Here is a 21,949-nt window from a genome sequence, read left to right on the forward strand (position 1 = left end):
TAACATAATACTTAATGGAAAAAGACAATGCTATCTCCCTAAGACCAGGAGCAAGACAAAAACAACCAGTAAGGCTAAATATTTTTTGTTATGTATTGGCTATTTGTTTTGTTTTGTTTTGTTTTGAAGTAAACTCTGCCTCCAATGTGAGGCTCAAATTCATGATCCTGAGATCAAGAATCACATACTCTACTGACTGAGCCAGCCAGGTGCCTCTATCAGTCTCATCTTCCATAAGTATTTTATCCTAGTTTAAGTTTACATACCTTCCTACTTTCACCGTGTGAAATTTTATTTCAATGTAATCATGTATTCATTGTGAATTATCCCAATCCGTATGCAGCCCCATCCTCTTTATTATTTTTGATGGTTTCATTTTCTTTTTTAAATGTTTATTTTTGAGAGAGAGAGAGAGAGAAAGAGAGAGACAGAGTGTGAGGAGGGGAGGGGCAGAGAGACAGGGAGACACAGAATGCAAAGCAGGCTGCAGGCTCTGAGTTGTCAGCACAGAGCCTGATGCGAGGCTTGAAGTCATAAACTGCGAGACGCTTAACCAACTGAGCCACCCAGGCACCCTTATTTTCTAATTTTTAAAACAAATCTGGAAATTTATTTTGGTGAACAGTGAGGCTTTACTTTTTTTTTTTTTCCTAAAGTAGGTTCTATGCCCCTGCATAGGGCTCAAACTCATGATCCTGAAATCAAGAGTCACATGCTCTACCGACTGAGCCAGCTAGGCACCCCTTTTTATTTAACTAATTATTTTTAATTTTATTTTTATTAGACTTGGTAGAGGGACAGATGAGCCATTTCCTTTAACAGGGTCAGTGATTTACAATTCTTTGTCTTTTTCTAGAATTATCATTGTCTCTCGTTTAAAGTAATTAAATCATTCTGATTTCATTGTGCTTTTCTATATATTTTCACAAGAAAATAAAACTCATTATCAACAGATAATCACTGTTTAGGAAGTACTAGGAATCTATCTCTTAACCTAAACTATAATTGCACTGGCGGAATCTGTCTGATACAACTATTTTGGAATTTGGGAGTCTCCTGAAGGCTTGCAACTTCCAGGAGAAGATCTGGATGGCAAATTACAGTCAATTTCAGCTCTTAGCACAGTAACTGCTACCTACCTCTGGGCCCTCAGCTAAATGGCAGGCAGCTAGCTGTGCACCTTTTCCTTTTTTTCTCCCCCATGTTTATTTATTTTTGAGAAGGAGACAGAACGTGAGCACAAGGGCAGAGAGAAAAGGAGACACAGAATCCGAAGCAGGCTCCAGGCTCTGAGCTGTCAGCACAGAGCCCAAGGCAGGGTTTGAATTCACAAACCGTGAGATCATGACCTGAGCCAAAGTCGGATGCTTAACTGACTGAGCCACCCAGGAGCCCCTGTGCACATTTTCCTAAAGCATTGTGCACACAGTTTTGGAGAAATGAGGTAGGTAAAAAGGACCCTGTCCTCCAAATACTGGGGATCTGTGCTCTGAAAGCTGCTTCTGATCACAGAGGTGCAAAAGGGTGGGTGGCCACTGTTTTGCATTTTATTTAATAAAAATGAAAAATAAATAAAAATAAAAGTTAGGCATGAGAGACACAACAAAGAACAAAATATGGTGTGCACCTTCAGGGAGTTTATTCGTGGCCTGGCAATAAACACAGAAATTATTTTAAAAACTACTGGGTGTGGTGAGCTATCAAAAGAGTACCGATTACACGCTTTACATTTTTTATTTATTTTTAAAGATTTTATTTTTTACTTTTTTTTTTGAGAGAGCGAGCGAGAGAGTGACAGTGCATGAGCAGGGCAGGGGCAGAGAGAGAGGGATAGGGGGACAGAGGACCTAGAGCGAGCTCTTCACTGACAGTGGAGGCCAATGTGGGGGTTGAACTCATGAACTGTGAGATCATGACCTGAGCTGAAGGCAGGCACTTAACCGACTGAGCCACCCAGGTACCCCTGAAGATTTTATTTTTAATAACGTCTACACCCAGTGTAGGGCTCAAACTCACAACCTCGAGATCAAGAGTTGATTGTTCTACCGACAGCCAGGTGCCCCTGCTTTACATTTTTTAAAAACAAAAATAAAATAAAAACAAAAATGTGCGTAAGAATGATCTTAAGAAAGTACATTTGTCAGGGCACCTGGGTGGCTCAGTCGGTTGAGCTTTCGTCTGCAGCTCAGGTCATGATCTCATGGTTTGTTGAGTTTGAGCCCCACACAGGGCTCTGTGCTGACAGCTTGGGGCCTGGAGCCTGCTTCAGATTGTGTCTCCTTCTCTCTGCCCACCCCCCAACTCTTCCTGTTTGTCTCTCTCTCAAAACTAAATAAAACATTTTTTTAAAAATTAAAAAAAAAAAAAAGAAAGCACATTTCTCATTAACACTTCAATGTATTTGTTATTTTTAATCTATTGTAAGTGGGACTTTTTTCTATTCTTTCATTTTCCCTCTTTTCCTAATGCAAGCTTGTGATATTGTGATACATAAGAAATATTTTTTTGACCTTCATTCATGGTTCCTGGCACAGAGCTCTCAAAACCCTTACAACTTCCTAAGTAATAAGAGGAATTAAGGGGATCTTATTTATAAAAAGCCCATTTCAAACACAGCTAAGTATCAACACAGTGACTTCTGTAAAGCTCCTAACAATGGGGATGGTTGCCAGGGGAACCAACCATGTGATGAGAGTTGGAACTTTTAGCACCCACTCCCCACCTCTGGGGAAAGGAGAGAGGTTGGAGGTGGAACCAATCACCCAACAACCAATGATGTAATCCAACATGTCTATGGAGGCCTCCATGAAAACCCAAAAGGATGGGGTTTGGGGCACTCCTGTTGGTGAACACATGGAGGCACTGGGAGGACAGTGCACCCCGAGAGAGTACGGAAGCTCTGTACCCCTCCCACACACCTTGTCCAATGCACCTCTCCCATCTGGCTGTTCTCTGCGTTCTGTGAACCACTCTAGCTCATTAATCTAATGGAACCTGAGGAGGGGATTGTGGGAACCTTCAATTACAGCCAGTTGGTCAGAAGCAGAGGGAACTACCTAGACTTTTGACTGGCATCTGAACTGGGGTTTGGCGGTGGTGGAGGGGTGCGGAGGCAGCCTTGCGGGACTCTGTCTTTATCTGTGGAATCTGAAGCTAACTTTGGATAGGTAGTATCAGAACTCAACTGGAACTGTAGGACAACCGGCTCTCGTCCACAGAGAATTAGAGAATTGCTTAGTGTGAGACAAACCCCACACTTTTGGTAACAGACAAGCCAGAAGTATGAAGGAAGTTGTGTGTTGGGAAAAACAGAGAGAGTTTTCCTTTTGGAGTCCTACCATCATTTCTTCCATACTAAAAAACCTGAAAGAATAACCTGGTTCCTAAACCTCCAAATCATGAGTTTTAGTAAGACTAACAAATCAAACTGAAACCAAATGGTAGAATTCTGGATCTATAAAGAGGTATTCTATCGAGTGCTACAACCTATAAAAAAGCCTTTTACCTTCATTATAGGGCACAGGATTGCCAATCTTTAATCCAACTGCTTCAGCTGATTTCAAAATGTCTAACTCCATCAAAATAATTACTCTCCTACAAAGGCAAAGAAATAGAAACAAGTTAGAAAAAATCAATTCAGAACCTTTCAAATGACAAGCTACTTAAAAAGCTCTCCCCCAATAATCATTTTGATAAAACTATTTCCGTTTGTCAACAGGTTTTCATTACTGAATAACTTGAGAAATATATGATATCAATTCCTATGTAAATATTTCCCTTAATCTTTCACTGTATCATTATCAAGGCTTTTTATGATTGCAGGATTTTCATTTTCCATCTAGTCCTTTAATTAAAATGCAGTGCCCTTACCACAAACCGTACCATCAAGGAGTAAATGACACAATCAGAATTTAGATTAAACACAATAATATATGGCACAACAACAGATGATCTGTTTTCAGAAACATATACCCATCTAAACAATTACCTTTTCCCAGTGAAAACCATTACAACTGTAGCTATTTTTTAATGTAATTATGATCTAAAAACTTATAGTTCTTTTACCTATCTTTAACTCTAATTAAAACCTTTCAATAACTTCCCAAGAACCTTAGCCCAAAACTAAAACCTTTCACATGCCCTACAGGCTCTGTGTGATCTGGTCTTGCTAATCTCTTTCTAGTTCATCTCATACCGCTTCCCAGAAACACTGCTCTCCAGCAGTTCTGTTTGCTTTCAATTCCTGGTATATGCCATGTTTTCTCTTGCCACCCTCTCTCCTGCCACAAAGCCTTTGTATATGCTGCTCACTGACTGTGATGACCTTCTCTCATTCTGCCGTCAGCTAGTACTCATTTTTTGCTCTCATCTCAAATATCACTTCTTTTTTTTTTTTTTTTTTTTTTGTAAAGTTTATTTACTGGGGCACCTGGGTGGCTCAGCTGGTTAAGTGTCCCACTCTTGATTTCAGCTCAGGTCATGATCCCACAGTTCACAAGTTCAAGCCTCGTGTAAGGCTTTGTGCCAGGCGTGGAGACTGCTTGAGATTCTCTCTCTCCCTCTCCCTCTGCCCCTTCCCTGCTCTAAAATTTTTAAAAATTAAAAAAATTAAAAATAGTTTTAAATGCTGTATCACAAGACACCATAAGCAAGTTATGATAAAGTGGGATAAAATACTTGAAACAGCTAAAAAATAGTTGATATCCCTGGTTTACAAAGATCTCCCAGGAAACAAAAACATGCACAAAGTACATATATAAAAAGCTATTCAGAAAAGAACTACAAAGAATAAACAAGTACCTGAAAAGACATTTGAGCTCACGAATATGGAAATGTAAATTAAAGTAATGATAATTAACAATTATTTTTAAAAATCAGTAGCATACAGGCACCTGGGTGGCTCAGTTGGTTAAGTATCTGACTTTGGCTCAGGTCATGATCTCACAGCTCGTGAATTCGAGCCCCACGTCGGGCTCTGTGCTGACAGCTCAGAGCCTGGAGCCTGCTTTGGATTCTGTCTCTGTCTCTCTGTCCCTCCCCCACTCGCACTGTGTCTCTCTTTCAAAAATAAACATTTTTTTTTTAATTTTTTTTTTCAACATTTTTTATTTATTTTTTTGGGACAGAGAGAGACAGAGCATGAATGGGGGAGGGGCAGAGAGAGAGGGAGACACAGAATCGGAAACAGGCTCCAGGCTCCGAGCCATCAGCCCGGAGCCTGACGCGGGGCTCGAACTCACGGACCGCTAGATCATGACCTGGCTGAAGTCGGATGCTTAACCGACTGCGCCACCCAGGCGCCCCTCAAAAATAAACATTTAAAAAAAATTAGTAGTATCCAATATGATGACAAGGTTAAGGGGAACTTTCTTTCTTTCTTTCTTTCTTTCTTTCTTTCTTTCTTTCTTTCTTTCTTTCTTTCTTTCTTTCGTAACAGGTTTTTGAGATATCATTCACATACCACTCCATTTCCCCACCCATGCAGAACCACTAATTTGTTTCCTTGGATTTGTTTATTCAGAAGCACTCTTACACAAAGTTACTGGGTGTATTAATTGGTATATTTTCTGTTAAGAGACGTCGTTTGACCCCCACAACACTAACTCAAGCAATCTGCTCTTCAGAAGTAATAGCACGAACACATAAAGATAAATTTGCAAGGATGATTGCTAAAGCCCGGTTTGGAATAAAGCTAAATGTCCATCAAAAAATAAGGGGTAAATAAGCTGGGATGTATGGACACAGATTGTCAACAGAGGTAGGAAAGAGTACAAGACATGCCACCATCGTGAGATGGTAGAAAGAAGCAAAGCCCGTGGGACTGAAACTCTATCCCTGACTGTAGAGAACCAAGCCTAAGCTGTTGCACTCAACCCCAGCACAGCACTCCATCTTCTCCCATAACCATACCCCAGAGGACAGAAAAGTGGATAAAAAGCACCACTCGAGCACTCAAAGGTAGCCTGGAGTGGAAGATAATAGATCCCAAGTGGGAAGGTTGGCAAAGAGATGTATCCAGCTTAAACTATGTCGGAGCGAATATGAAGTCTGACAGAACCATCCACGTTAAGCACGAAAGAGATAAAAAGAAATGACATGGCAACAATGCAACATGCAAAAATGTATAAAAATACGAGGAACAAAAAAGGCAGAGACAATCAGAGAATCCAATCTAGAAGAAAGCATAAGCCAAGAAAGGGAATAATACTTCCCAAGAGAGATTTGGAAAATAAGACTAAGAATTCAATAAAATAAAACTCAAAAGATGAGATGAGAGATTGAGAAGAAAAAGGAACTTAAGACAAAAACAGAACAAAAGTAATACCATTATACATCTAACACTTAAAGATTATAAACACCAAGAGACAGCAAGAAGAAAGCTAAAAACTGAACTACTAGTATGTTGGAAAATCTTGACTTAATCCAACATATGCATTAGAAAATAAACTAAAACAAACTGAAGACACAAAGGGAAGACAGTTATCCACAATGTAAATAAAAACTAGAACCAAATGAAATAGAAAACAGCATTAAGGAATAACACACAGAAAGATTTAATTGAAAAGAAATAAATCTGCAGACTGAAAGGGCATACCATGGACCAGAAAAAAAAAAAAAAAAAAAAGGAAGAACAATGGACATTAAGACACAGCCTGGTTAAAGGGCACGTGGATGGCTCAGTCAGTTAAGCGGTTAAGCATCCTACTTCAGCTCAGGTCATCTCACAGTTTATGAGTTCCAGTCCCACATCGGGCTCTGTGCTAACAGCTTGGAGCCTGCAGCCTGCTTCAAGTTCTGTATCTCCCTCTCTCTGCCCCTCCCCACTCATGCTCTGTTTCTGCTCTTTCAAAAATAAACATTAAAAAAAAAAGACATACCCTGGTCAAGTCACTGAACTTGAAACATAATGAAAGAATTTTTCCATAATCCACAGAACCTATTTAAGTTTTATCAACTGTCTAAATGATGTCCTTAATAATCCAGACCAGGATCACTTGTTATATTTAATTATCAAATCTCTTAAGACTCCTTCAATCTGGAACAGTCTTTCAGTGTACACAATTTTTTTACTTTCATGCTTGAGATTTGAAAATCAGAGGTCCCTTATTTTGTAGAATATCCCTTAATTTACCTGAGGTTTCTTCATGATTAGATATAGATTATGTATCTTTCGCAAAAATATACTATTAGTGATGCTGTGTTATTCTCATTGCATCTTATCAGGTAATACACGATTTCTATTTGTCCCATTACTGGTAATGTTAACCTTAATCACTGGAATAAGGTACTGTCTGCCAGGTTCCTCCACTATGAAGTTGCCTCTGTTCCATTTACAATTAGTAATTATGTTGTGGGGAAGTACTTTAACCCCATAAAAAAAACTTGTCACTCTGCAAACTTTCACCACTTGTTTCAGCATCTGCGGTAGACTGAATCCCCCACACCAAAAGATATCCACGTCGTAACCCCTGAAACCTGTGAGCGGGACAACAAAGGACTTTACAAATGTGATGAAGTTAATGACTGAAATGGCAAGATTATTCCTGAATCCTCAGATGAGCCCTAAAAGGAATGGCATGTATCCTTTAAGAGGGAGGCAGATCTGAAACAGACAGAAGGCAATGTGACCATGGAGGCAGAGACTGGGCTGATGCAGCAAAAAGCCAAGGAATTCTAACAACCACCAGAAGCTGGAAGAGGGAAAGAATGGATTCTTCCAGACAGCTTCCAGAGGGAGCATGCCCCTGTCAACACCAGGATCTCAGCCCAGTGAAACTGATTTCAACTTCCAACCTCCAGGGGGAATAATTTCTGATTGTTTTCAACCACTAAGTTTGTGTTAATTTGTTAGAGCAGTCAAAGCACCCATTGATGTTTCCTGCATGAACTAATATTGTGATGATTACCAAATGGCGACTTTCTATTCCATCATTCCTTCTACATTTATTAGATGGCATTCTATGTTAAGAAGAACCTTTATCTTCCCCCCATGTATTCATTTATTCAGTACCGACTTACGAACTCCTATTTTATTCAACAGGTTGCAATCTGTTTGCACTTTTATTGTGGTTTATAAATTATCTTAGATTGGCAAGTGTAAGATTTCTACCAGCCTTTTGACAGGGTCCCCTCTCCCTTTGAGCACTTCCTTACCAACTGACACATTAAGATAGTCCAGGCTCGACTTATAATTTCCAAGCCCATAACAAGCCATCCTCCAAGGAGCCTTGGTTCTTTTTGGCATTCAGAAACCAAGATGTGCTAAGTGGGCTCACAGCTATTGTGCTGTCGCTGCTCCAAAGCTCTCTTGGTAGACAGACCTAGGCAAGATAGACAGACAGACAGACACACACACACACACTGCACAATATATGTATACTCCTACACCAACCAGATGTGAAGAGACAGTTTTCAAAAGAAGACATACCTAGACAAGAGATACAGGAAAAGATACTCTACTTCATGAATCAGGGAAATATAAATCAAAACCACAATAAGACATCACCTCATTCATATCTGTCAGAATAGCAATTATCAAAAAGACTAGAAATAACAAGTGTTGGCGAGAATATGGAGAAAAGGGAACCCTCGTACAGCTGTTGGTGAAAATGTAAATTGGTGCAGCCACTATGGAAAACGCTATGGAAGCTCCTCAAAAAGTTAAAACTAGAACTACCATATGATCCAGCAATTCCACTTATGGGCATTTATCCAAAGAAAACAAAAGTAGTAACTTGAAAAGATAACTACACCCCCATGTTCACTGCAGCACTATTTATAATAGCCAAGATACGGAAACAACCGAAGTGTCCACCAATAGATAAATGCATAAAAAAACTGTGGTACACACACACACACACACACACACACACACACCCACACACACTCTTTTATTCAGCCATTTAAAGAAAAGGAGGATCTTGCCATTTGTGAAAACATGGATGGGCTTCCAAGGCATTATGCTAAGTCAGACAAAGAAAGGCAATTACCATTTGATCTCTCATATGTGGAAATAAGCTCATAGATACAAAGAACAAACTGATTGGTGGTTGTCAGAGGCAAGGGGAAGGGGGTGGGAGAAATGGGAGAACTGTTTTTGTTTTTAGTTTAAATAAATTGAATAATAAAATAAAAATAAAATAAAATAGAACTTTATTTTTTTATCAATTTTTTTTATGTTTTTATTTTATTTTTGAGAGACAGAGTGTGAGTGGGGGAGGAGCAGAGAGAAAGGGGGAACACAGAATCTGAAGCAGGCTCCAGGCTCTGAGCTGTCAGCACAGAGCCCAAAGCGGGGCTCGAACTCACAGACTGTGAGATCATGCCCTGAGCCAAAGTTGGATGCTTAACCAACTGAGCCACCCAGGCGACCCAATAAAATAGAACTTTAAAACCCCAAACTAATTATCTATATCTGTATCTACATCTACCTATCAAAAACATTGAGTTCACTCTGAAACCTCCAGTTCCAATCCAGAATCACAGATTTCTCCCTTGGCTAGCTCTCACTGCCCTCAACATATTTATTAAATCAATTCCCCTCATATGTCACCACCTGCCACTGCTGCACCCACGGACATCCTCCTCCCGATGCTCAAGTTCCATACCTAGTTCTAAGATTACCACCATCCCATTACAAACAAGCACCCTCCTCTCCCCATTGGTTCTGACACTCATGCTGGGCTATCACCACTTCTTGCAGACCCCCTCCTTATTCTGCTTGGCCTCCCTCCTTATCCCACCCAGTCTCCAACAACATGCTGCTGTCCCCTGACCCCCACACTCCCAGATGGCTTCATCCCTTGCTCAGGATCCAACGGCCACACAGACTCTTGCCTCACCCTACTCAGGCTCCGACAACCCATTCTGGGCCGCAGCCATTCTCCCCTCGTGTGTGTTATCGTTACCTGCTGGGGCTCCAGCACCCTGTCCAGCCCACAAAGACCCCCTCCTCACTTTGTTTGGGCTAATACCTGGTTCCAGACCACCACCACCACCACCCCTCCCTTGTAAACACCTACCTTGCTTGACCCCACCTAATGGCTTTGGACCCAATTATACAGGAAGGAAGAGAGCAGTAACAGTGTTTATATTGTCATTCCACTACCAAGATGATTTCCATCGATTCACCAATTATTGATAAATATGCATGGTGAGATTTTTGGAATGATGCTCATTAAATCATAATATAGTTATTTCTAGGTTGTATCAATTTTAGACCATTTTTTCCCCTTCTTTGTACCTTGTTTTGCATTGCTTGAATTGGTGATTCTGTGTGTTGTTTTTATTAAAATGATCGTCTTCTCTAAAAATCTGAATACACAAAGAGCTACAAATATATTCTAAGGAACACTGGTGAAAAACTTTAAATAGTGAAATACTGTGTAATATTAAATGTTAACTAAATTAAAGTAAACTTATACAATGACATGCTAAGTAATATATGACATAGAGGTTTATCTAGGAACATGTAAAACAACAACCATAAACTTAAAAAAGAATTTTATAAAACTATATTATGAAGTTTTTTTTAAGGAAAATACAAATTTATAAGTACTCATGTTTACAGAAAAATTCTGGAAGGATTACAACAAAATGTTACTAATAGTTACTTCTAGGCAGTGGGATTACAGTTATTTTTATTTATGTGAATTTTATAATGTACATATGACAAAAGTCTTTTTTACAAAGCACCAGGACAAGGGGCGCCTGGGTGGCTCAGTCAGTTGAGCGTTCGACTTCGGCTCAGGTCATGATCTTATGGTTCATGGGTTCGAGCCCCGTATCAGGCTCTGAGATGATAGCTCAGAACCTGTAGCCTGCTTCGGATTCTGTGTCTCCCTCTCTCTCTGCCCCTCCCCTGCTCATGCTCTGTCTCTCTGTCTCAAAAATAAATATAAACATTAAAAAAAAAAATTTTTTTTTCAAAGCACCAGGACAAGAACACAAAATTCTATCAGGGTGAAAATAGTAACAGCAACTAAGTTAACTGTCAACCTAGAATTCTATACTTAGTTAAACTGAGAGTGAAACAGACATTTTTATTTTTTAAATTTTATTTCTTTGTTTAAGTAATCTCTACACTCAAAGTGGGGTTCAAACTCATGACCCTGAGATCAAGAGTCACACATTCTACCGAGTGAGCCAGCCAGGAGTCCGGCAACAGACATTTTTAGATGACAGATTTTTATCATTCACAAACTTTCTCCATAAGAGCTGCTCAAAGATATTCTTCAGGAAAATGAGAACTGAACTAAAAAGGAAAGAGTATGATGAAGGAGACAAACGGGAGCTAACAAACTATGGGTAAATATAAGTAATGGCTGTCTGTGTAGAGAATGCTAATCAGAAGAAATAAAAACAAAATTGAACACTAAACACAGATCATTTTGAGACCTTTGTTTTATTTGAGAGGATGGTAAAAATACTGACCTATTTTAGAATTTCTGTTAATTTACATATGGATTTTCAAATTTTTTTTTTTTTACATTTATTTTTGAGAGACAAAGTGTGAGCGGGGGAGGGGCAGAGAGAGGAGACACAGAATCCAAAGCAGGCTCCAGGCTCCGAGCAAGCTGTCAGCACAGAGTCGGATGCGGGGCTTGAACACATGAACCATGAGATCATGACCTGAACTGAAGTCGGACACTCAACTGACTGAGCCACCCAGGTGCCCCCAGGATTTTTTTTAAATGTAAGAGTACCCACAAAAAACAAACAAACCAAACAAACAAAAACACAGCACAAATAGAATGTCTCTCACACCAGCAGAGGCAAAAATGAGGATTAAGGAAAAATCCAATCAATCCAAGGCAAGAAAAAAATAAAGCAAAAAACATGGTGAAAACACAAAAATTAGAAAAAATCAATAATAAGTTAAGCAGAATAAACTCACCAACTAAATCTCAAAATGATTTCTAGGGGCGCCTGGGTGGCTCAGTCGGTTGAGCGTCTGACTTTGGCTCAGGTCATGATTCTCACGGTCCGTGAGTTCGAGCCCCATGTTAGGCTCTGTGCTGACAGCTCAGAGCCTGGAGCCTGCTTCGGATTCTGTGTCTCCCTCTCTCTCTGACCCTCCCCCGTTCATGCTCTGTCTCTCTGTCTCAAAAATAAATAAAACATTAAAAAAAAATTTTTTTTAAATGATTTCTAAAACTATATGCTGCTGGGGCGCCTGGGTGGTGCAGTCGGTTAAGTGTCCGACTCTTGATCTCGGCGCAGTCATGATCTCATAGTTCATGAATTCGAGCCCCACATCAGGCTCTGTGCTGATGGCACAGAGCCTGCTTGGGATTCTGTCTCTCCTTCTCCCTGCCCCTCCCCTGCTTGTGTATACTCTCTCTCTCTCTCAAAATAATAAAACATTAAAAAAGTATTTAAAAAAAAATTTTTTTTTCAACGTTTATTTATTTTTGGGACAGAGAGAGACAGAGCATGAACGGGGGAGGGGCAGAGAGAGAGGGAGACACAGAATCGGAAACAGGCTCCAGGCTCCGAGCCATCAGCCCAGAGCCCGACGCAGGGCTTGAACTCCCGGACCGCGAGATCGTGACCTGGCTGAAGTCGGACGCTTAACCGACTGCGCCACCCAGGCGCCCCCAAAAAATATTTTTTAATAAAAATTAAAAAGTAAATAAATAAAAGTATACACTATTTATAAAAGACACCCAAGATTAAGAACAGAAGTTGAAAGTTAAAAGAAGGACAATGATATAGCAAACAAATATAAAGCAAAAGTTACTTGGAAATGTACAGATAATACTATTGTAACATACACTGACATACCCTTAAGATGGGAATGCTTGCCATATTTGTTTCTCATGTGTTCTGTGACTGAAAATAAAGACCTTAAAAGCTTCTCCCCAACAAAAAGGTCCTATTTTAGCAACGGTTAACAGTGTGCTCACCGCTGCACCTCTAGCGTGTAGCATCTGTAAGTCCTCACCATGCTCTGTATTGGCTGAATAATTTACGATGAAAGATTCAAGGTTGTAGAAAAGGAGCAGTGTTACATAATTAAATACACCTCTTCTGCTCTTTATAAGTGACCCCTTTTCATTAAAAGATGCTTTAAAAGAGAATGCTAAAAACAGGGCTTCTGAAGAGATTAGAAATAAGAGTTCTGTGTTTGGCTTTAATCTCCTGCTTTGAAATTTCCAATTTGTTTCCATATTTCTCTCCCTTTGGTGCCATGTTTTAGTCACTCGAGTTCAAATCTCAATAGCTGTAAACTCTTAGCTGGAAGCTCATCATTGTCTTTTTGAAATTCCTAAGTGAATTTTGGTATCCAAAGGACTTCTCTGTTCAAACATTAGTCCCCATTCCAAAACACAATAAAACCAAAGAAAACTCTAAAAAGCAAAAATAACCCACCACATACCTTCCATCTTTCAGAGTGTTAACAATAAATCGGTTAATCTGGCAAATACAGTTGCTAGACAATTGTTCTCCCTCAACGAGATGGTTCAACTGTGTTGCCAACATGAAAGCTGAAAAGCACAAAGATTTCTTTAGTTCCCAAAACATTTCAGTCATAACAATCTGAACTAGCACTGATCACACGTGGACTAGCAAAGAAAAACAATGCCTTGAATGTTTCTGAAACTAAAACTATTCAGATTCTGCAGTGAAAAACAGTATGATTTACTAAGCATTAAACATCTGCTGCTACTCTTGAAATGTAAGTATTTCTTAAATTGCCCAGAATCATTTTTTCCATCATTCAGGTTTCATGATGAAGACTAAAAAAATCTTTTCTATGTTCTTCACCTTGTGACTAGAGATAGCAAGCACATATTCTGAAAACTGTCTTTCTTGCTTGTGAAGTTTCCAACACTGAAATAAAAGCCTAAAAAGGCAAGTATAGGACAGCTAACCCATTATATTCACTAAATGTCAATATCATCCTGAGGGAAATTAATCAAAGAAAACAGAGCACCAGTTAGAGAAAATTAATTAAGCCAAGTGGCAGCTTTCCACTAGATCCAGTCTATTGTTAGAATGCTCTCTGCTGGCTGCAATTCTGTCTGAATGAAGTGCACGGTCAGGCAAATGTACACTTCTGAAATGCCCCAAATTATTGCAATCAAAGTGCTGGATGTGCTTTTATTATTTAAATACAAATTCCTGGATTTATACATCATACTCACAGGAGAGAGTGTTCAATCCATCACTCATAAGCAGTCGATAACGGGGTGGACTATTCCCTGTAGTGATGGGACGGATGTTCTAAGATAGAAAACATGATTCATTAGACAGACTGTCTCCCCAGTCCCCAGAGATAATTACATCTAAGTGGCAGGAGAGTAGGTCTGTCATTATTTCAGCAAACACTGAACTGCTTGCCCATTCTCCTGACACCTACGTCCAAGCAAAAGAAACTTGGATATGATGATTTTCCCACCAGCTTCTCTCTAACATTATTAAGCACAACACAGATGAGAATAAAATGAGTTGCCAATACTCGTGTTCTCTCTCCCCAGCTCAAATTTAATTGAAAATCAATTAAAAAAAAATGATAAGGCACCTAACAATGCAAGGTGCTGTGTAGAAAACATGTTAAAAATACAAAACAAAAAAACCAAAAAATCCTTGCCCTGAAGGGGCTTACAAGTGTGGTGGAGACAGAGGCAAAGAGATATAAGAGATGTGTGCACATGACATGGGGGCACAGCCAAGGCATTTATCACAACTTACAGGAAATCAGAAGCTGCTCTCCACAGGAAGTGAAATACAGAAACGGAGCCTTATGATGACCAGCAGCGAGTCTGGGAGTCACAAGATCACCAGGCCTACTGACTCAGAATCCACAGAATGATCCAGGATTCTGCTTCTATTCATTTTTTAAATTCCCACTAAAATTTGAAACACCTTTGGAGTACTTGGGTGGCTCAGTCAGTCAAGCATCCAACTCTTGGCTTTGGCTCAGGTCATGATCTCACGGTTTGTGGGTTCAAGCCCTGCATCGGGCTCCATGCTGAGAGTGCACAGCTTGCTTGGGATTCTCTCCCTCTCTCTCTGCCCCTCCCCTGCTCATTCTGTCTCCCTCTCTCAAAAATAAATAAATAAACTTAAAAAAAATTTTTGGAAAACCCTTAAATGGGGGCGCCTGGGTGGCTCAGTCGGTTGAGTGTCTGACTTTGGCTCAGGTCATGATCTCATGGCTGAGCCCCGCGTCGGGCTCTGTGCTGACAGCTCAGAGCCTGGAGCCTGCTTCAGATTCTGTCTCCCTCTCTCTCTGCCCCTCCCCCACCACTCACACTCTGTCTCTCTCTTCCAAAAATAAACAAACATTAAAAAAAAAAATTTAATTTTAAATGAATGATAGGGCTAATGAAGAATTTTAAGCAGACACATTCATTGTAGGCCCATATAAGGCAGATTTAAGAAAGACAAACCTCAGGGCAGGAAGAAAAAAGTAACGAGGCAATACTAATGATGTGTAGCACTACAGCCTCCATCAATTGTGGCAAGAATAGAAAGGCGAAGGCTCAAATCTAAACCCCCAAGTCTAACTCTGGCTAACTTATATTGAAGAAGAAAAAAACCCAGCCCTAGCTGCTCTCCTGCAGTTACTACAGGACAGGCCTATTTTTTGTGATGAGGGAGAGAATTTCCTAAAATGGACATGAAATTGACATGTGCTTCATCAAACATAATGTATAATTACATAGAAGTTTTTAAAATGTTTGACATAAAACATACACAGGTACTCACAATGACCTGGAGGACAGGTTTTATGGAAGTGTCTCCCTGTTGCATTATGGCCTGAAAGAGTAAACACAGAATGAGACCTACATTCAAATTATGACCAAATCTGACATATTTTTACAGTTTGGTATTTGTAATAAACCACAGATAACATTATTAAAGAGACTTTTTGGAGCATGTCATCTGAAAATCTAGTAAAGTTTTATCACTTGGATAAAATCATAAAAGCATAAAAGTGCAATACTTGGCTTAACAAGAATACAATTACTGCATCCAAAATACAGGCATCACATTTGTGCTCATTATTCAGAACAGCACATTAATTTGCCTATAGGGCCCATTAATAGACAATTAGAGGGGCGCCTGAGTGCGCGTCTGACTTCAGCTCAGGTCGTGATCTCGCGGTTTGTGAGTTCGAGCCCCATGTCAGGCTCTGTGCTGATAGCCTGGAGCCTGCTTCGGATTCTGTGTCTCCTTCTATCTCTGCCCATCCCCCACTTCCCTCTCTGTCTCTCAAAAATAAATAAATAAATGGGAAAAAAAAAATAATTAGGTAAGTATGGGAAATCTTTAAAATAATATTATGCAGCCTTAAAGAGATGTGTATGTAACATTGGTTGCCTCTTTTGAGAGAACTGGCGAGTAGGGCCGTAGGTGGGAGGCAGACCTCACACTGGATCCAATTTTTATATCTTTTGCATTTTTTTTTTTTTAAGTAAGCTTCACGCCCAGCACAGAGCCCAATGGGGGACTTGAATTCACAATCCTGAGATCAAGACCTAAGCTAAGATCAAGAGTCGGACGCTCAACTGACTGAGCCACCTACGCACCCAAAACCGTTTGATTTTAAATCTCATGTCTCTATTAGCAATTATGAAAATAGTATCTACAAAAAAAAGACCACCAATCAGGTTTTTAGTTTGTTTTTAAAAAGCCACCATTTAAAGGTAACCATCAGAGGGGTCCCTGGCTGGCTCAGTCGGTGGAACATGCAACTCTTGATCTCAGAGTCGTGAGTTTGAGCCCCACATTGGCCCTGGAGCCTACTTATAAATAAAAAAGTAAAAAATCCGTTTAAGAAATTTAAAAAAATAAATAAAGGTAATCATCAGAAAAAAACCAACAGCAGTGAATACTGGTTCTCTGACCTCTGCTCTTGCCCATGCTGAAATAAACAGCACCACCAACGAAAAAACTGGACAAAAATACATAAACCTTTCAAATACTGGACAACAGGCAGAGCAAGACTGTGGTCCCTGAAAAAAGAGAAACGAATGAGGGGAACACTACAATCCTCCTGGCTTTCTGCACGGAGGCACTCTTGGATCACAGCGTGGACAGGGAACCCAAGAAGAACGTGGCAGTCCTACTGAGCACAGAGTTCAGGGAGACAACTTAGTTGGATTTCGTGGATGCAGAATACCAGAGATGACAAGCTACCCAGAGTTAGAGCCTCAATAACCCACACAGGGGTTCCCAGGAGTCTCTGGCTGACTTCTAAGTTGTGGATACACAAAATGAGACTCCACACGGCCAGGCAAAGATTAAGTGTTAGCTATAAACTGAAAAATGAGTGGAGCTCACACAGGCTAGAACACAGCTGAGCTCTCACCAGCCTGAGTGCAGAAAACTCAATAAACACCTGCTGCTTTCAGTAGAAACCCCAGAAAGGTCATGCTTCAGAAACAGGACTAAACTAGACCCAAAGTAAAAGCTATTCTGGACCCATTCCAATCTCCAAGGGATCAGCTGATTTGCAAGTCAATCAATCAACAACCTGCCAAAACAACTCCATATTCTTTATAGAAAATTTTAAATATTCTGTGGAACAACATGGGAAGTAGGCAAAAAGTACTTCTGCCACATACTGGAGTACTGGCTGTCACCACTTGTGCAACTGTTTGAGCTGTGAGTTGAACTAGCCACTTTTTTCACGAAACATCATTTTTACTTGAAAGGCCAAATGACAAACTGGTTATTCAAACTTTGGAACTGAGTAAATCTTTTCTCAAAAAATAAATAAAGTGACGGGCACTTAGGTGGCTCAGTCAGTTATGCATCTGACTTCTGCTCAGGTCATGATCTCGCAGTTCACTGAGTTAGAGCCCTGCAGGAGCCCGCTTCAGATCCTCTGTCCCCTCCTCTCTCTGCCCCCACCCCCCCGGCACGCTTGTGCACGTTAAACATTAAAAAATCAAAGAAAAGTATTCTAAGATCAAAACATTCAATGGTGAGTACAGCATAACATGTAGACTTGTCCAATTGCTGTGCTGTACACCTAAAACATTAATATAACATTGTGTATCAACCATACTTCAATTAAAAAAGAGAGAGAGGGGCTCCTGGGTGGCTCAGTCAGTTAAGCATCTGACTCTCGATTTTGGCTGAGGTCACGATCTCAAGGTTTGTGGGATCGAATCCCTCATAGGGCTCTGCGATGATAGTGCAGAGCCCGCTTGGGATTCTCTCCCTCTCTCTGCCCCTCCCCTACTTGTGCTCTGTCTCTGTTTCTCAAAATAAATAAAATGAAGAAATAAAAAATAAATTATAAAAAAACAAGAAGAGAACCACCATGTTTTAGACTATTTGTGTCCCACCTCCCCAAATTCATATGTTGAAGCCCAAACCCCCAATGTGATGACATTAGAAGGTGGGGCCTTTGGAGGTAATTTGTTTTAATGAGGTCATGAAGGTGGAGCCCCCACATTGGAATTCATGCCCTTAGAAGAAGAGACAACTTGGGGCACCTGGGTGGCTCAGTCATTTGGACATGGCAGCAGGGGTGTCAGCACAGAGCCTGCTTGGGTTTCTCTCCCTCTCTCTCTCTGCCCCTCCCCAGCTTGCACGCACACACATGCTCTCGCTCTCTCTCTCTCTCTCTCTCTCTCAAAATAAACAGACATAAAAAAAAAAAAAAAAAAAAGGAGAGAGACACCAGAGCTCTCTCTTCCCATATACAAAGAAGAGGTCATGTGGGCACATGGTGAGATGGTAGCTGCAAGCCAGAAACACAGCCCTCACCCAGAAATGAATCTGCTGACACCTCAATCTTGGGTTTCCCAACCTCTGGAGTTGTGAGAAACCAATCTGTTGTCTACACCATCCAGTCTAAAGTATTTTGTAATAGGGGCGCCTGACTGACTCAGTTGGAAGAGCATGTGACTCTTGATCGCGGGGTTGTGAGTTCAAGCCCCACATTTGGTGAAGCAAATACTTAGAACAACAGAACTTGAAGAAAAAAAAAAGTGTTTTGTAATGGTTGTCCAAACTAAGATGAACTGCTCTAAAGCACTCCTTAAAAAAAGTATAGCTCATAAATCAATAGTGGAAATCAATTCAAATCATAAAAAATACTCAAATAATCCACAAGTCAGGGAAAGCTAAACAACAAAACAACAACAACCAACAGATGGGACAAAGAGAAAACAAGTAACAAAACAAAAAACTTACACCCAAACATGTAACTATACTAAGTACAAATGGCTCAAGTACTCCAAGTAAAAGGCAAAAATTGTCAAAATGAATAAGATCCAACTATCTGCTGTCTACAAGAACTGCACTTCAAATATAAAGACACAGGTTAAAAATTAAACACTGGAAAAAGCTGCATCATTACTGGCAGGCAAAGAAGGCTTCAGGACAAAGAATATTACCAGGGATAAAAAAGGACATTTCCTAATAATGGGGTTGATTCCTGAAGAAGGCACAACAATGATAAATATATACACCTAATAACAAAGTTTCAAAAGACATGAAGCAAAAATCTACAGAGTTAAGAGAAATAGACAAGTCCATCATTATAATTGGTGGTCTCAACTTCCTTCCCTCAGGATGGAAAAAGCAAAGAGATAAAAAAAGAATATGTAGAAGAACATAAAAGATTAAACTATTAACCAACTTGACCTAATTAGATCATCTAACAATTGCAGAATAAACATTCTTTTAAGTGCCCCTGGAACATTTTCATCAAGGTTCCATAAGTTGGGCAATATAACAAGTCTCAATGAATGTTAAAAGACTGAATTCAGAGAGCACGTTATCTGACCACACTGGAAGGAAACTAAAAATCCTAACAATAGGATATCTACAAAATTTCCCAATACTTGGGAACTAAGCAGTAAACTTCTATTTTTTTTTAAATCCAACGTGGGGCTCAAACTCACAACCCCGAGATCAAGAGTCGCATGCTCTACCTACTGAGCCAGCCAGGTGCCCCGTGAACAATAAACTTCTTTAATAACCCATCTATTGAGAAAGAAATCACAAGAGAAATTAGAAAGTATTATTAACAGAATGAAAATGAAAATACAATCTATCTAAACTTATAGGATTTGCTAGAGTAATGCTTCAAGGGAAAATTACAGCTTTAATGCTTAGAGAAGAAAAAAATCCAAAATCAATTATATAACCTTCTACCAGAAGAAGCCAGAAAAGAATAAACTAAACTCAAGCACACAGAAGGAAGGAAATAATAAAAGAGCAAAAAATCAACAAAATAGAAAATGCATAAACAACAGGAAAAAACAATTGAACTAAAAGCTGGTTCTTTGAAAATATCAATAAAATTGATAAACCTCTAGCTAGTCTGGCCAAGAAAAAGAAACAAATATTCTCAATATCAGAAATGAAAAATGCATCACTATATATCATATACGTTAGATTATATATACAAGAGATAATGGAATATTAGGAACAACTTTATGAAAAAGATAAAATGGCTAAGTCCCTTGAAAAACACAAATTATCAAAACTGACATACAAAATGCAGAGAATCTAGACAGTACCATATCCATTAAAAAAAACCTGATTTTATAATTTAAAATATTCCAACGGAGGGGGCGTATGGGTAGTTCAGTGGGTTAAGCATCCAATTTGATCTCAGCTCTGGTCTTGATCTCAGGGTCATGAGCTGAAACCCCATGTTTGGCATAAAGCCTACTAAAAAAAAAAAGTGGGGGGAGGTTTCCTGGGTGGCTCAGTCAGTTAAGCACCAAGCTCTTGATTTTGGCTCAGGTCATGATCTCATGGTTCTTGAGATCGAGCCCCACATCAGACTCTGGGCTGACAGCACAGAACCTGCTTGGGATTCTCTCTCTCTCTGCCCCTCCCCTGCTCGTGTGCTCTCTCTCTCTCTCTCTCAAAATAAATAAATATATTTTTTTAATAAAGAAAAAAATACTAATCTTGCATAAACTGTCAAGAAATAGAAGAGAACACTTTTGAACTCATTTTATGATGTCATTAGGTTTACCGGACAGAAAAAAACAAAGTCGTTCTAAGAGAAAAAACACAGATCTATATTCCACTACAAAATAAAACTACACATTCAATAGGATGGTTAAACTTAAAAAGACTGACAAAATTAAGTGTTGGCAAAGATATGGAGCAACTAGAATTCTCACAATCGATTTAGAGAAGTCTAGCAATTTCTTATGAACATTCACTGAACATGTAACTCAGCAATTACATTCCTAAGTATTTATCCCAGAGAAATAAAAATATATTTCTACAAAAAGATTTGTATGGGGGCGCCTGGGTGGCGCAGTCGGTTAAGCGTCCGACTTCAGCCAGGTCACGATCTCGCGGTCCAGGAGTTCGAGCCCCGCGTCGGGCTCTGGGCTGATGGCTCGGAGCCTGGAGCCTGTTTCCGGTTCTGTGTCTCCCTCTCTCTCTGCCCCTCGCCCGTTCATGCTCTGTCTCTCTCTGTCCCAAAAATAAATAAACGTTGAAAAATAAAAAAATAAAAAAAAAAAAAAAAAAAAAAAAAAAAAAAGATTTGTATGTGAATGTTCACAGCACCTTCATTCGTAATGGCCAAAAAATGAAAATAACCCAAATGTTTAACAACAGGTAAATTAAACAAATTGATTATTCACAATAAAAGGCAAAAAAAGGCTCAAACTATTGAAACAACATGGATAAATCTCAAAAAACATTTTGCTAGGCAAAGAAGCCAGACACAAGTTTATATGGAGTTTTAGAATAGTCAAGGGGCACCTGGGTGGCTCAGTCAGTTAGGCGTCCGACTCTTGGTTTTGGCTCAGGTCATGGTCTTGCATTTCATGGGCTTGATCCCCGCATTGGGCTCTGTGCTGACAGTGCAGAGCCTGCTTGAGATTCTCTCTCTCTGCCCCTTCCCTGCTTGCTCTGTCTCTCTCAAAAATGAATAAACTTAAAAAAAAATAGAACAGTTAAAACTAGGGGTGCCTGGGTGGCTCAGTTGGTTAAGCGTCCGACT

General features: G+C 39.8%; 1 protein-coding gene across 1 annotated transcript in view; it reads right to left on the reverse strand.

Moving 5' to 3' along the window:
* RPA1 (replication protein A1) overlaps nucleotides 1-21,949 on the reverse strand; it is a 73,390-nt gene that overhangs the window by 41,131 nt on the left and 10,310 nt on the right. The window contains exons 2-5 of the mRNA XM_043583460.1: nucleotides 15,718-15,768; nucleotides 14,151-14,229; nucleotides 13,382-13,490; nucleotides 3,506-3,594 (exon numbers count right to left, since the gene is read on the reverse strand). Of these exons, the coding sequence (XP_043439395.1) occupies nucleotides 3,506-3,594; nucleotides 13,382-13,490; nucleotides 14,151-14,229; nucleotides 15,718-15,768 (328 nt within the window). The remainder of the gene's footprint in view (nucleotides 1-3,505; nucleotides 3,595-13,381; nucleotides 13,491-14,150; nucleotides 14,230-15,717; nucleotides 15,769-21,949) is intronic.

This window comes from Prionailurus bengalensis, chromosome E1 (genome assembly GCF_016509475.1).
Source record: "Prionailurus bengalensis isolate Pbe53 chromosome E1, Fcat_Pben_1.1_paternal_pri, whole genome shotgun sequence".
NCBI lineage: Eukaryota > Metazoa > Chordata > Mammalia > Carnivora > Felidae > Prionailurus > Prionailurus bengalensis.